This window comes from Patiria miniata, unplaced genomic scaffold, assembly GCF_015706575.1.
Source record: "Patiria miniata isolate m_02_andy unplaced genomic scaffold, ASM1570657v1 HiC_scaffold_11, whole genome shotgun sequence".
Classification (NCBI taxonomy): domain Eukaryota; kingdom Metazoa; phylum Echinodermata; class Asteroidea; order Valvatida; family Asterinidae; genus Patiria; species Patiria miniata.
This window is the reverse complement of record NW_024037049.1, coordinates 7,072,392-7,088,553: the sequence shown is the minus strand read 5'-3', so window position 1 is coordinate 7,088,553 and position 16,162 is coordinate 7,072,392. Positions and strand designations below refer to the sequence as shown.

General features: G+C 44.2%; 1 protein-coding gene across 2 annotated transcripts in view; it reads right to left on the bottom strand.

Moving 5' to 3' along the window:
• Positions 1 to 422: 422 nt before the first annotated feature.
• Positions 423 to 16,162, bottom strand: part of LOC119743400 (sorting nexin-6-like) — a 53,652-nt gene continuing 37,912 nt past the window's right edge. Inside the window, exons 4-5 of one of the 2 annotated variants that reach the window (XR_005273022.1) lie at positions 3,017 to 3,127; positions 423 to 2,458 (exon numbers count right to left, since the gene is read on the bottom strand). Coding sequence is in view for 1 of the 2 variants with exons in the window: in XM_038219796.1 (XP_038075724.1) it covers positions 3,077 to 3,127 (51 nt within the window). In the remaining variant the exon portion in view is untranslated. Of the gene's footprint in view, positions 2,459 to 2,809; positions 3,128 to 16,162 lie in introns of those variants that run through there. The other variant, XM_038219796.1, reaches the window with a different exon arrangement.

The window sequence follows — 16,162 nt, the reverse complement described above, 5'->3', positions numbered from 1 at the left end:
GGGTGCTAGGCGTGAATTCATATTTGGTCCACTGCAATTCATGAATATAGCATTCAGATTCGTCCAAATTTTGGGAAACTTGTCCCATGCGCAGATTGGGGTTGAATTGAGAAAGCAAATTTGTCTTTTTATAATTTTCAAGCTCCGGTCATTTATATTCAGGCAGACTTAGGGCAATTGTTTTGTGTAGCTTGAATAGGTAAGAGTACTAAGAGTACTGAATAAAAAAAATAACGCCGTCTGTGAAACCTTTTCAGGTTCACTAGTGAGTCACAAGTTGTCTGCCTGTTTTCTATGGTCATCTTTTCATGGTCCACTGATGTGGAGCAACAAAAGGATATTCTAATGTTGCAATACAGTTTTACAATTATTAAAATTGTTAACTATTTTATCAAATGATATAAATGGGTTCACAATATAGAATATTTTAAATGCAAATGCAAATTTATTGTAAATAATGAACAAAAAGATATACACTTCTTTGTAAACAGAGTAACTTGAAAGGCTTAGACTACTGACTATCTACTGTGAAAGCAAGATATTCAATACAAATGTTACATATATCAGCACAAATCATTAACAAAAACATGTAACACTTTAGATTTGTCTTCTAATAAAATCTGTGAGGTATTGACTCCTATGACATTAGTAACATGATAAACAGAATTGATTTTCATAATCATGTTTTTATATTTAAATATTTGGTTAACAAACATCCATGATTTTCTCAGGACCGATGAACACGCCTTTACTACTCAAACGCAATGGAAATTGGTTCACCAAGTATTTTCGAAAAAGTATTGGGCTCCCTATTGTGTTGTGATTAAAAATAAAATTGGAATGATGGGGGAACTCCACATTTTACTATTTTACAATCAATAACCTTCTACTCTATAAAGTCTGATCTTGAAGCTTTCGATAAAGATACAACTTTGCGATTGTTTCACATGAAAAAAAATAATAAATCAAAACAAAACAAATATTTTAACTGCTAACTATACTATTTAATTGAATAATCAACAGGGAGATGTGGTAAGACAAAATTGTAACACACTGCTTGCTTGTTCTTTGTCCTGGTTGGCTTAAACGCGGTTACGTGTGACTCGCTAATATAGGCTAGTGTTTGAAACTTCCATCAGTGTGAACTACAAATGCGTCAAGACATCTCGCGCACGTAATTTCCAGAGTATAGTGCCTGATCGGGCACTATACTCAAACATTTTTGACTGGTAAAAGCGCCCTCCGACAAAACTCAAACTCAAAAATTTAATCTAGGGAAACTAAAAGCGTTCCTTTAATTGTTGAATTGCTTACAGTTGAATTGCTTATGAGTTAACTGTTGAATTTAAACAGTTCAATAATAAAACCCTGAAAGGTTTTTTTTTAGTTTAAATGTAGGACAGAGGTGCAAAAACACATATGGACTGGCATAATTTGGTCACTAAGTGCATGTCTATGCCCCCTCTGCCCTGTGAGTGACCAGAACAGGGTCCTATGGTCACTCACAGTCCCTCTGGGCACAGTGCTCTAGTGACCTCATTGCCAGTCCATATGTGTATACTATTTAATGTTTCTCAAGAAAATTGAGTTTATGGCTGATACCATTCTTTCCTTCACTCAAGTACAAGCAAATAGTAACAGAAAATAGTAATAGTCATTTTTTTTTACACGTATTTCCCTTCTCTACAAATCAGTAAATATACAGGGTGAGTCAAAAAGAAAGTGACCTGGAATATTTTTTTTTTTTCTTTTTTAAATATCAATTTTTTTCTTTCTTAAATATCAATCAAATGTAATACACAAATGAAGTATATCGTAAAAGAGCATGTTCTTCCACTCATCTGAAAAAAAAAAGCATTACTGAAATTGATCATGCTATCAGAAGTTATGCATGTTTTACTAAAAAGAAGCTATTTTTATAGCTGTCTATGGAATGCCATATTGATGGTGATTTTTGTCTGTTTTCCTCTGCAAGTTTTCGTTGTTTCATGGAGGTGGGAAATTTTATTTAAAAGTTATTCATTGGTTCGTAGAATTACTATTCTACGAACCAATGAAAACCTATGATATTTTAGTAAACAGACCATAAGATTCAGCTGTCCACTAATGATCAGTGGTGGACAGCTGAATTTTGTGGTCTGTTTATTAAAATAGTCATAACGTGGGAATAGAGTATGCAAACTAGGTGACATTTTCACAGTCAATAACATGTACTTTATCCTTAGGCCAACAACAAAAATTGCCTCAGGTTTCTGAAATGGAGCTTGCCCCAAAAGTGGTGCAGTGATACAGGGGTTCCCCCCCCCTATTTTTTTCCTTCAAATGTCGGCTGATATTGCAGATGACACTTTGATCCCCTTAAAGCTCTCAAAATATCCTTCAGGGTGGAGCTTGAGGTAACCTTAGTATGGCCATAACGCTTGAGAATTCTGCACCCACGATCTAGACCCATATTCTTCTGGAAATTTAAATAGTCAAGAGAAAAATCAGAGAAAAAAATGTCAGATCATACAGTGACATTGACATCATGCATGTGCTGCCACAAAAGCGTTTACAGGTTCCAGATACACGGCCATCGCTCGTTCAGTCTGGTTTCCAGACACACAATTACAAAATTACACCATCGTCTGCATATGGTGCCCAACTAAAGTTAGTGCAAAATATGTGGGACACATAAAGCTTATACTCGACCTCACCTAGTAAGTTTGGCGGTTTTGAGACATCATCTTCCATTGAAAAAAAACCCAAAAACTTAATTTTGCCAAAGCACATGGTCCGGAACCAGAAACCGGAGACCTTTTTTTTGGCCTTTTGTTATTTTTATGAAATAGAGCGAGCCATATATTGTTTTGTTACATATGTTTTCTTATTTGGTTACGTCCTTTTTACTCACCCTATATATACACACATGTATCCCAGATTTCTTCTTAATGACCAAAGACAGTATGTTATATAAATTTCAAATGGTTTGATTCACATCTAGAGTTTTTTCTTTGAAACACCCCAAAATACTAACATTCCTGTGAGTTCCTCTCCTTGAACTTGTCAGCGGATCTTCTTTAGAGCCTACCTTGAACTAGTTGTCTTGCAGTGATGACAGACAATTTTTTAACAGTTGAACCTGAGCCTGGAAGCAAAAGATTTGGAACAGCTTTTAAATTATCAGGACCACAGAAGTGTAGAAAAACTAGACTAACAGGTCACTGAAGTTTGTGATCGAGTCAAGTAATTTTAAGGAAATGATTGAGTCGAGTCAAGTCATTAGGGCAAGAAGGTTGAGTCAAGTCGAGACACAGTGTGTTGTTGTGTCGAGTTGAGTTGAGTCAAATTTATGCTCATGTCAATTTGAGTCACTGATAACACATGAACACCATCTAATAAACAACATAACAAAGCCGATGATGAAACCAAGAATTGCAAAATGTGTTTAATTCTGGTTCAGGATAGTATTTTGTGCATTCATTTAAAACCATGATGTGGGAGTCCATGATAGGGCACATATTTGTACACGATAAGCGGTTTACTTGACGGTAAATCAAGGTACACGAACATAACTAACTTTGTACTGCAAGTCAACAAAAATATATTTTCGCACAGTTTTGGGACTCGAGTGCTATTAGCCTTCCACTCAAGTCCAGTTGAGTCTTCTGATGAGGGACTCAAGTTGAGTCGAGTAATATGCATGCAGTATTAACTTGAGCCGAGTTGAGTCAGTTTAACCTGTTTGGACTTGAGTCGAGTTGAGTCGCCAAAAATTGAGTCGACTCGAGTCATTACAACTCTGTAGGGAGTTGGAACTTAAAAAGTGATGAGAGTGGCTACTTGAATAAAGCAAGGGGAAAATTTAAGACACAAAACTTTGGATGAAAGTACATCTGATCCCCCACCCCTTGTATCCAATTTTTTTGTTTTTGTTTTGGCTTTACTGCTTAAAAGCAGTAAAAGCGACCAATTAGTCGCCCAACGGCAAAAGCCATACATGTGTATTTTGTATTTTTATGATAGTGGGCCCCTCTAGTTGGTACTATGGCCCCCCTGACGCTCGGGGCTGGCGACGGACGTGTCCTGAGGTTTTTGCAAGACCACTTGATATATGAAGACAAGGTAAATGCGCACAACTTTTGGGTATATTGTTGATGTACCCTAACGTGGCGCAGCCCCCAACGTGGCGCACTTTGATTTTTCGCCTGTAGCGCCTAGCTAGAGCAAAAGTTTTAACTGAAATTTCACAGAAAGTGACATTTCATCAAGTTCTAAACACTCCTGTTCATAAATCGCGAGTTTATTTACAAAGTTAGAAGAAAAGTTTATTTTGGCGTGATTTTCCGATTTTATTTTCAAGTGCAAAGTGAACCCTTTGAAAATGCCCCGAAAAATAAGAAAATAATTTTCTGACAAACATCTGGCTGGGTATGTAAGTAGAGATAATAATTATTTATCAGAATTTATCAAGTTTACAGAAATTTGTAAATGTTAATTTGGAATTTTCCGAGATTTATTCAAGTGCGCCACGTTAGGGAACACTCCGCCAATTTGTGCCCAATTTCCGGACGCCACCATTTTTGAATTTCGGATTAAATTTTATGAAACCATAATTGTTCACAGAGGTTAAATAGCAAGAATTAATAAGGTAAAAGTACTAGTATTTTATTGCATGAATTTGAGGTTTGTCAACAAAGAGGTTTGGCAACACTACACGAGGAAAGTCGGGTAGGCTTTGAAGTGCGCCACGTTAGGGAACACGACTATAATAGTAGAAATTTGGGATCGTTACTATGTCCTCATAATTATTCGGTCACTTGCTTTAGAAAATGTTATTAAAGTAGGGATGTACAAGCCCAGACTTAGGGTTTAGTTGGCCCTAGGCACCAGCGTTTTGTAGGTCCTCCACCCTAGGCACCGGCCCCAAATCCATGTTGCTGCTATTGTAGCGCGACTTATTTTTGGGTCCTTGTCCTCCAATCCAACAAAATAACTGAGGAAGGGGACATGACACACATCTGATTTCAACTCCAAAAACTCAACTTTTATTTCACAAAATAACCGCCAACTTGCCACACTCTATCCAAAACCAACAACTGATTCCCAGCATACAAAAACACACAGTCTGAACAAATGTATACAAATGTAGCAACTTTACCCAACCCTGGAATCTGGCCAAGCCCAACTCATGTAATTGAACAAAAGAACCCCAATTAGCCAACCTATTTATAGAGCCTATTTCCAGAGCATGTGCTAAACCAGACCCCAAACCAGGTCAGGTGAGTGTCGCCGGAGCCCCTCCGCTGGAGCACTAGTGCTAGAAAGCAATGACAACAAAAGTGCTGCATAGACTGTCCATTAACTGCCCCCTCCCAAGAATTTGCCTTTTCTCCTGAATACGGGCACAATTACAACAAATTTTACATGAACTGATATTTGAAATTAAGGGTGTCATAAGTGATAGTCGATCAGCATTGATTCTAGTCCCAAGACTGGTTACATAGAATCAAACAATGATACAACTAACCACGATGCCTACCTTACATTTTTTTTTTTACCTAACAAAACTATTTGTCAAGTGATGTTTATATAATTTAAACAGTTATTGAAAAGAATTCACCGTGCATGATCAGAACAAAATGCATATATACCAATTATTGTCCATTTATTTACCTGGGGTGTCCTCGAGAATGTTGGTTAATGTTGATTTAGGTCCTAATTCAAGCAAAAAACAACAATCAACCCGGGGACAACCCACAGGCCTATGGTGAAGACTCTAGGCCGTCCTACTCCGGGCCCTCCCCAGGCCGCTTCGGTGCCAGGTTTGCCACAAGATGTCCCCTGGCTCCTCGAGTCCGATGGTCTCGGTCTCCAGGTAGATTTGCATGCTGGAGGGGTCCTCCCTGGTCTCCGGGGTGAAAGAAGAAAATTCTTCCCTCATCAGGACGGTCTCGGTCTGGCCGCTACCTCTGCTGTTTCCACCGCATCTCCTCTGGTGGGGAGCACCCTCTCAGCCCTGCTGTCTGGACCCGGTTGGCCATACAGCAAACTCTGGCTAAGTTGGCACTCTCAGGACCCCAGAAAATGTGACAGCTTACGCGAATGCTGGCATCTGCTGTAAGTCGTCATTTTGCCGACTTACATGAATGGCCTTTTGCACACATGATTTATTGCACTAATTGGCTTCGATTTTATCTGGTTCATGTCCTTAATGCTTGAGTAGAATCCAGCAAATTAATCCTTGAATTGTATCATCACGTTTGGGGTATTGATACTGGAGACCACGATACATATGTATGTGCACGCACAGTAACAAATTAAATGCGTGCGTGGTCTGGTATATATACCACGCACGCACTGACTGCAGCACTAGTCATTCAATAAGACGACCCCCAAAATGGACAGAGCGCATGGGGTACTGGTATTGATATGCTCACGATGCAAATGCGATGTATGCAGTAGGGCACCCTTTTCGACACCGATACGTGCAGCGATCAAGGGCCGTGCCAAACCACTTTTCACTCGACACTGCTTGGAAACCGCAGTACAGGAAGTCGATGCCAATGCGGGATTTTGTTGAATGCCGACTTAATACCCAAAGGATTTTGTAATGGGGACTGACAGTAACACAACATGGCGACTTATAAAAGCCGACTTAAAAATCAAAAATTCAATGGAAATGCATTACGGACAATCGGGACTTTAGTCCGATGGCCGACTTGAGTGATTTGATGAGTTGTGCGATGTCGGTTTAGGCGGGGTTTACTGTATATTTTTTTTAATCCTTTTTTATTTAATCTTTATTGTATCCCACTGGGATAATTTCAAATGCTCACATACAATAACAACATCGACCCATTATAAAACAAAGTTACATATATAATTGCACGAACAATAAAAATGAACAATCAAAATGATTAAAATTTCCTTATATAATATCATTTTAACGCTGGAACATAAGATTGTGATGTCCCCTCGTGGACTCACAAATCACCTTTGATTTGGGGGAATCCACTTCTTGGACTCTCTTACCTGTTAAACCTTACATTTGCATAGATTAGCACCGTCTATAGGAGGAGGGCTTGGGAGAGGCTGCCATAGGTACTACTGTTTAAGCATTAGATTGGTATGTCCCCTCGTGTCCTCACCATAATTGATAGGTAGACATTACCAAAGTATGTGGAAAGGGACTCACCTAGTACAGGTATATGGAGTTCTAGTCTACTAGGTGTTGGAGGCAGTCAACCTGTCCTGACGGTTGGGATGAGATGCCATGGCAGCCGAGAGGGCTACTCGTCCAGTCTGAGATTCTGAACATTGGACGTCCTTCAGGTAGCACGAGACGAAGGTTGATGGCGTTTTTCAAGCAGCTGCCTGTTGGCAGAGGAACGCCTTTCAAAAATGCCGATGATGTCGTTAATGCGCTGGTTTCATGAGCATGGGCAGTGTTCTCTGAACGTGTAGGCCAATCTGGTACAGAAGAGTCGATTGTCCTCACTATCCATCGGGAGATCGTGTCCCGTGATGCCCCTGAATAAGGCTGAGTTGTCGTAATGAACAACTGGGTGGTCTCACCCCTGAGGGGCTTGGTTCGGGAGCAATACCACTTGAGGGCCCGAACCGGACACCAGAGTTTGTCATCTCAGACTGAAGGGATAGTTTTTATCTTCAGAATAAAAATATCAGATGGTTGGAAAGTTGATGACTGATTTTTTGCCGGAACATTTTATGAGGAATCAGTCGTACTCCATTGGTTCCCATCGTACATTACCCTGTTCTATGGTAAGGGCATGCAACTCACTGCGTCTCCTGGCTGTAGCCACTGCTATCAGGAAAACTGTTTTTAATGTCAAGTTTAGCAGAGAGGCACTAGCAAGGGGCTCATATGGTTGCTTTGTCAATGCCGACAGAACTGACCCCGAATCCCAAGAAGGGACTAATCATTGCCGAGGTGGGCGACTTACAAACATGCCCCGATGCAGGTGTTTTAAGAGGATGCTGTTTGAAACTGTCGATCCGTCAGAAAAACCTGTATGAACTGCCACTATTGTGGAACGGTAGCCTCGAACTGTGGAAACGGAGAGGCCTTGCGTAAACCGTTCCATGAGGAAATCACTGATTTGTCCTACGGATGCTGTGGGTGGATCAATAGACTTGTCTCCGCACCATTTATAATAATGTCGTAGTTGGCTGTTATATGATTGTCATGTTGAGGCCCTACGACTTTGGGCAGCAATGGTGGCAGCGTTTGCTGAAAGTCCTGCTGTTCGGAGAGACTGCTCGACAATAGCCAACACATCAGGTGGAGTGTCTCTGGCTCTGGCAGTAGGATTTTGGAGTGGGGTTGAGCAAGAAGATCTACCCTCTGAGGGAGTATTATTGGTGTGTGAATCAGAAGATTGACTATTCTCTGAAACCAAGGCTGATGGGGCCAGAATGGGACGATGAGGAGTATTTTGCAATGTTCCTCAGGACCTTCGGAAGGAGAGAGATCGGTGGAAATGCGTATCCGAACATGTTTGCCCAGCTTATGGAAAGGGCGTCCAATGCCCACGCACGGGGATCGGGACTTCGTGCACAGTATACCTGCAGATGGTTGTTGAGGGCTGACACAAACAGATCTATGTGCAGGCGATCGAGCCTTAGGAAAATGTTCTGGACTACCTTGGGTGTAGTGTTAATTCTGTCAGGATTATTTTCCCTTTTGAGAGAGAGCATCTGCCATGAGGTTCAGCTTGCCAGCAATGTGAAGTGCTGTAAACGTTATGTCGTTTGTGGTGCACCACATTAGCAGATCCCAATGTGTAGACAAAGCTGAGGGGACTGTGTGCCTCCTTGATGGTTTATGTAGGAGACAACGGTGGAGTTGTCAGACTACTAGCACTGCGTGACCTTTATCATGCGCTGGAAGGATCAGCGCTTTCTGACAGCCAGCAGCTCGAGAACGTTGATATGGAGGATCCTCTCGTCTGGGTTCCAATTCCCCGCAACTGATTCTGTGCCAAGATGCGCCCCCAGCCGTGGTTGGAAGCATCCGTTATTAAGGTCATTTTCGGTTTGGTTGGAATGAAAGACAGACCTATGTTTAGGTTGGATGGATTCAGCCACCAACGTAGATGTGTTTGAATATCTTGAACGACCGGTACGAGATGAGTTATTGAATGCAGTTTTGGCTGATAGTGGGCAAGGAGATGAAGCTGAATGGGTCGCATACTTAGGCACCACAGAACTGTGTCCACCATACTGGCCATGAGCCCCAGAAGACGTAACCATGCTATGGCGGGGGCTATTTTGGCAGGCAGAAAAAGTGTTACACATTCTATTAGGTTGTGAATTCTTTCCTGTGTAGGCACAGCCACGCCCTGCGGGAGATCCAACTCAGCCCCTAATAAGACCGGCCTTGTGGAAGGTTCCAGATGAGACTTTTTCTGATTTATCAGATAGCCCAACCGGACTGCTAGTTCTGGCATTAGACTGAGCGCCCTTAGAGTCTCGTCTCTGGTTGAGCCAACGATGAGCCAATTGTCGAGGTTAACAAAAATCTGAAAGTTCCGTTTCTGCAGAATTGATGCAACACTTTTTGCTATTCTGGTAAACACCTTTGGGGCCGTGGAAAGGCCGAACGGAAGGCAACTGAACTCGTAATTTTTCTGTCGTACTGAAACCGAAGGAAGTGAACACGGTCCTTTGAAATTGGAACATGTAGGTATGCATCCTGTAAATCTAGTGAGGATGCCCAAGCTGGTACCGGTAGAGCCTCGAGGACTGTAAGCAGCGTCTCCATCCTGAATCTTTTTGGCCGAATATACCTGTTTAAGGGTTTCAGATTCAGTATGGGACGCTTTGGTGTTAGGAAGAATGATGAGTGAAATCCGTGCCTGGTATCTCCCTGTTGAACCAGGTGAATTGCCTGTTTCTGGAGTAGGGTTTGAATTTCGCTTTCCAGTGCAAGGCGTTTTTGCTTGTCTGTTGGAATAGGAGTTGGATGTGGAGTAAAGTCCGATGGGGGTGTGCTTGTGAATTCTAATGCATACCCCTGCCTTATGGTGTCCTGTACCCACTTGTCTTGACAGGAAAGGGCCCAAATCTTTGCGAAATGTCTGAGACGGCCTCCTACTGGCCCTGTGTAGTAGGCCTTAGTAGTTGAATAGTCGTTTACGCCAGGATCCCCGGCGGTAGCCTCCGTAACTTGATTTAGGCCAGGGAGTGTATGAGGGTCGAAAGGTGCGCTCTCGGGGAACTGGTGGTGGATGTACTGGATGGATTTGGTTTATCCGGATCCTGTGGACTAGGTTTGGATGTGAAGGCTCGGCCACGCCCACGAAAGGGCTTCAAAGGCTTACGGGGAAACCGCTGGCTACCAGTACTAGCAGGTTGTTTATTCCCCCTAACAGATGTGGTGCTTTCGCTTGTAGGCTTTCGCAATTTATTTTGTCTGTAGTCTCCAAACGTTTGGCCTCTGCCTCCATGGCCTCTTGAAACTTCCCATTGAACAAATCTGTTCCCAAAGGGGGACGTGATTCAAGGCGTGTCCTTGCTCCCTCGGATGGGAGAAAAATGGCATCGAGAACATTGGCCCCACGAGCTGTAGCAGCACACATGGAAACTCGGACAAACTGGTCCATGCAAATACGGAGACAATCGTCCAAGCAATGAAATGCTAGTTCTGTTGTCTCAGGAGATACCGGAGAGTTTGTTTCACAAGAACAGACAAGAAACTCAGACAATAACTGTAGAAAACAAGACACTCACAACCCTGCTCGAGATACTGTGTCAACTTTTGCAAGAGTATCCTCCATTTTATTTCTTTCATGGCTGATAAAAGGAGATTTACGTGATGTACGGCCAGTAGAGTCAGCCGCGATTTTATCTTTGACCGTATCTGACATAGCCGGGACTGAAAGAAATTCCTCAAAATCAGACCACGGTACCCGAAACGGCCGTGTATCCCTCGTCGCAAGAGGGCGCCATTTCTTTACCGCCGCTAGAGTCTTGATTCGATCGGCACAAGATCGATCAATCGCAAAGACCAGGAAATCCTGAGTCCGGGAGTCAGCCGGCCCGTATACGTTTTTTGTAAGATCGGCGGCCACTTTCATCTGGCGTCGGTTCGTCGGCCGGCGATATGTTGAGCACTCTGACCATGTCTTTTATCAATACCCGTAACCTTTGGTCACAGGCGGAAAGAGGTAACGAAATGGCAGACTCGTCATTGGATGAGACAGCCATCGGGAGTTTGTGCATTTCACCCTCCCCGCGGCACTCGGGCTCAGCGGGTTGATCTTTGTGACCCTCAGCTGAAGTCGATTGTGTGCACGGGGACGTGGGCGGTTGTCAGAATCCAAAGATAAATTATCGGAGGGAAAAACTGACATCTGATCACCTGACTTGTGATCCTGTGAAGGGCTAACAGTAACAGGTTCGCTGACCGAAGTTTGCCCATTCGGTTTAGGAACCAACAATGTTATCGTGGCCGATAACATGTGTTTTATGCTGTCGGATCGAGAGCTCCGGCGACGCGAACGTCGGGAGCCCGAAGAATAGCTCGAAACGGACTCTACTGAAGAGGAACTGGAGCTATAATAACGGCGCCGGGGCTCTTGTGATGGCGATGCTTACCCTTCAAAACCGTATCTCTCCGGCTCCGGTGAGTCCCAGGCGATCTGGTTTCCATCTGGGTCGGATCTGTATCCTGGAAAATATCCGGGTCATCCCGGTCCGGCGTAATATTTCTGGCAATGGAGGCTGAGGGCCAGAGGACGTCTGCTCGTCCCCGGTTTGGCCCACTTTCTTACCGGACGCTTTGCCAGAAGTCGAGACTAGGGGTCCGGAAGGAGCCACCCCGGTTATCCCTTTCCGGGGCACCGGAGGCTAGAGGCTCGGAAGACATAGCTCCGGACCCGGCGGCGTGGTCCGATTTTTTGCTTTTCTTTTTACGGGAGTAGGGGCTAGAGGCCCGACAGGCGTAGCCCTATTCCCTGCGCCGGTGTACCGGAGGCCAGAGGCCCAGAAAGCGGGTGGCTGTGTGTCGGTACATGGGTGCTTGTTCGGTTGCTGTCTGAAGTACGCATGGGGACTGGAGGCCCGGAAGGCGCAGCCCCAGCATGTTGGGTATTTTTACCAGGGGCCAGAGGCCCGGAAGCGTGTCCCCGGTAAGCGACTTAGGTGTACCCGACTTTTTTTTGGTCAATCGTTTGCGTTGTGATGACCCGGGAGAATTACTCACTGCCGAGTCCACCGATGGCGACCAAGAATTAAGCCAAGCCCAAACTGCGTCCCATTCGTCTTCTCCCCAAGTATGGCATACCTCGCAGGTATTTTCTGGGGTGCATGAACGCCAACGTGGGCATAGATCATGAGCGTCCACACGTGCTCGGGGCTTAATGCGGCACGTGACAAAATTGGCGGGGTAATGCCGTGCTTAGTCTTGCGTGACTCCGCCATTACAACGAAACTTTCTTTTCCACTTTCTGGATGTCAAGGTTCTAAAGACGGATGATGGTTTGATCACAGATCTCTTTGTTAAACCCACAGATAAACACCAATATCTCCACTCAACCAGCTGTCATCCCCGACACTGCAAAACCAGCATAGCCTACAGTCAGGCCCTCAGACTCCGTCGAATCTGTTCTAATGATTCCGATTTTATCCACCACTCACAGGAACTTAAGAAACACCTTGTCTCACGGGGTCATAGCTCCCTGGCAGTCCATTGAGCAATCCAGAAAGTCAAGGCTCGCTCCAGGGAGTCAGTACTTTCAAAAAGACCTGTGCAACAACAGAGTTCCAAGGAGAAAGTTCCCTTTGTTGTCACTTTTTACCCCTCACTTCCCCCATTCGTACAATAACCAGTTCTAACCATCATATTCTTCACACATCAGATCGACTTCAACGTGCTGTACAAGAAGAACCCATAGTTGCCTACAGACGGCCACCCAGTCTCAGGGATCTCATTGTCCGGGCAGAAGTCCCCCCCTTTAATGATAATGTTAACCCCCCTTTGCCACAGGGAACTTTCAGGTGTCCCAACACCCAAATGCATCGTCTGTAGACAACACATCAGAGAATCGGACTCCTTCACCAGCCATAACGGTGGTACCACCCATAGGACAAGGGGTCATGTCACCTTCACCACCACTAATCTAATCTATTTAATATCTTGCAAAGTTTGTGGTGTTCAATATATAGGTGAAACGAGAACTACACTCAAGAGATGTTTCTACGGCCACAGATCCACAGTCAACACCCATAAGCTGGATACCCGTAGGACATCATTTCAATCTTCCTAATCACTCAATTTCTGACATGATTTTACAGGGCATTGAGGCACTAGGAAACCACAGAGAGATTGTTCGTCTGAGTAGAGAGAAATTATGGATAAGATGTCTCCAGACCATTCAACCCCATGGTCTGAACATCCAAGAAGGAAATGACTAATAACTTTTTGTCTTTGCCTTCTCCTTTTCACCACAGATAAGCCCCCCTCCAGTCTGCCTCATTCACCAATTAACTACCTTTCTCTCCCTCTCCCCATCATTGACTTTGTCCTTTGTGTTCCCCCACTTGTTACCCTCCTTTCTGTTCAGCCGCCTGCTTTCTTCTGTGTATTTTCCTCTGCATCATCTATTTCCACTTGACTGCTTTTGTTACATCAGTAATGTATACATGTACCTGTTTATAGTCTTGTCATTTAGCCTTCGAGAAAGACTCTGCTAGGGTCGAAACGTCAGGCCACTAACTATTTTTTTGCATTTCAACGAAACGATAGAACTGGTGACTCCCAGTAACGAAAACGGCCAAAATATAACTAAGGAGTGGTAACCGCAACCGTAGAGGAGGATGGATTCTACTGAGGTCTTGAAGATCTTAAGTTTGGTGGTCTTGGAGATCGAGGATCTCCATACTTTGGTCAGTGAGAACAGAGCAGACCAAGCTTGAGCTTTTCTACACTCGATGTCATGAGCTGTGTTAGTGTAGGAGCCCAGATACTTGAAGTCATCAAATTTATCGAGCTTACTGCCATCCAGTGCAGTCACATCGTCAGAGGTAGATGGGTTGATGACCTTGTACTTAGTCGATGTGATAGGAATAATACTTCCAAAGTCTTGGAATGGACCGGGCACTAAAAGACAAGTTAAAAATCACAGTAAAAATTCTTAAAAGCCGACTCGAACATGATTTAAAAACCTTTGCAGAAATTCCATGGCCAAGCGGCCTGGAAGTATTTAGTTTTAGAAAGTGACGACGCACATCTTGTTCAGAAACAATCAACTCATAAGGATCGGAATGATTTTGTAGTATTTCATGAAGGTTTTTTACTTGAGCATGAAAATCACACTGATCAAAGCGGTCAAAAAATTATTTAACTGATTTGCATATTCAACTGATGTGTCCGGTAATTGAATATTATCTTGGATATCCACTCATAAGTCTCACTCCTCCCAAACATTTTTCATATTACATGTATTCTGTGTCAAAGTCTGTTCAATTTTATCTTGTATCTAGCTTTCTCTGCTTTGATGACACGCTTTAGTTCCTTTTGAATTTCCTTTAGTTGTATCCTGTCACCCTGTCCAAGATCTGCTTCTTCCTGTTGATCACATCTTTAACTTCCTTTGTGATCCAGGATTTGTTATTTTGGTAGATTTTGAACTCCTTCGTGGAAATAGCATTTTCGGTAAAAAAGTTAACGTAGCAGCTAACTGCGTCTGTAAGATGCAGTTAGCTGCTATACCACCGTTCCCACAGGTAGAGCCTTGCCTGGAAGAGGAGTCCCTGGGAGAGATCCTCCTCAACGGGGCCGGGGCAGCAACGCCCCCATGCGAGCCAAGTAGTCCATTGTATGTCCGGGAGCAGTCCCAGACTCGCTTTTCATGTGTCGCATTTTCGTGCCTGCGTCTGTAAAATCATAGATGCTGAGCTTCTGCAGCCACCTGGCAAGCTGTCTCTGGGGATCTCAAACACCATACATCCATTTCAAGGGTCTGTGGTCAGTGCGAATTTCGAAGCGAGTCCCATAGAGGTAGTGATGGTACTTCTTCACAAAGTACACTATGGCAAGGATTTCCCTTCTAGTAACACAGTAGTTCCTCACCTGCTTAGTAAAGGCCCTGTTTCCATAGGCAAGGACATGCTCCATCCTCCTGTACCTGTGACAACACAGCACCAAAAGCAAACCCACTGGCATCGGTGTTGAGGATGAACTCCCCGACACGATAGGCAAGTATGGGGGAAGACAGGAGACGGTGATTGAGTGCTTCAAAAGCTCCCTGACATTCCGTTGTCCACTTGAATTGTCTACCTTTCTTGGTGACTTGGTGAAGCCCTCAATAAACCACCGGTAATATGACACCAAGCCAAGAAAGCTTCGAACATCAGCAACAGTAGCTGGTTGAGGCCAGTCCCGCACAGGACGAACCTTTTTGGGCCTTTTCGGGGTTCAGTAGCAACCCCCGCAGATGACACCACATGACCGAGGAATTCCTCCTCTCACTGAAGAAGACTGCATTTTGGGCTTCAACTTCAAGTTGGCTGCATGAAGCCTCTGCAAGACCAGGCAAAGTCTCTGCATGTGTTCGTCAAACAACCTTCCAAACACAATGACGTAATCGAGGTACAACACAGCCACTTGCCACTGCAATCCCGCAAGGACCTGCTCCATCAAGCGCTCAAAAGTGGAGGGCGCATTGTATAGGCCGAATGGCATGGTCACAAACTGGTACAGTCCGCCTGGCCCTGTGCTGAATGTGGTCTTTGGCTGGTCTTCTCCGGCCACCTCCACCTGCCAGTACCCAGAGGCAAGGTCCAAGGTTGAGAAGAATTGGGACCCTGTAAGTGAATCAAGGTTGTCCTCTATACGCAGAAGTGGATGCGCATCCTTCATCATAACCTCGTTCAGCCTTCGGTAGTCAATGCAAAACTCGGACAGACCCATCTTTCTTTCTCAACAGTCAGATCGGTGAACTCCATGACTCTCCAATGGCTCAATGACACCCTGCGAGATCATTTTTGCTATCTCATGTCCGCAACCTCCGTTGGGTTAAGGGGGCCCTGCTTGGTCTCTGACGAATTGGTGGGGCTGCCTGGTCTGGATGTGATGCTGGTCAGACTATGTTCGGCCAATGTCTCCATCCCCGGTAGAAAACACATCACTGAACCTTCTCAGTAATGCTGCAAGTCC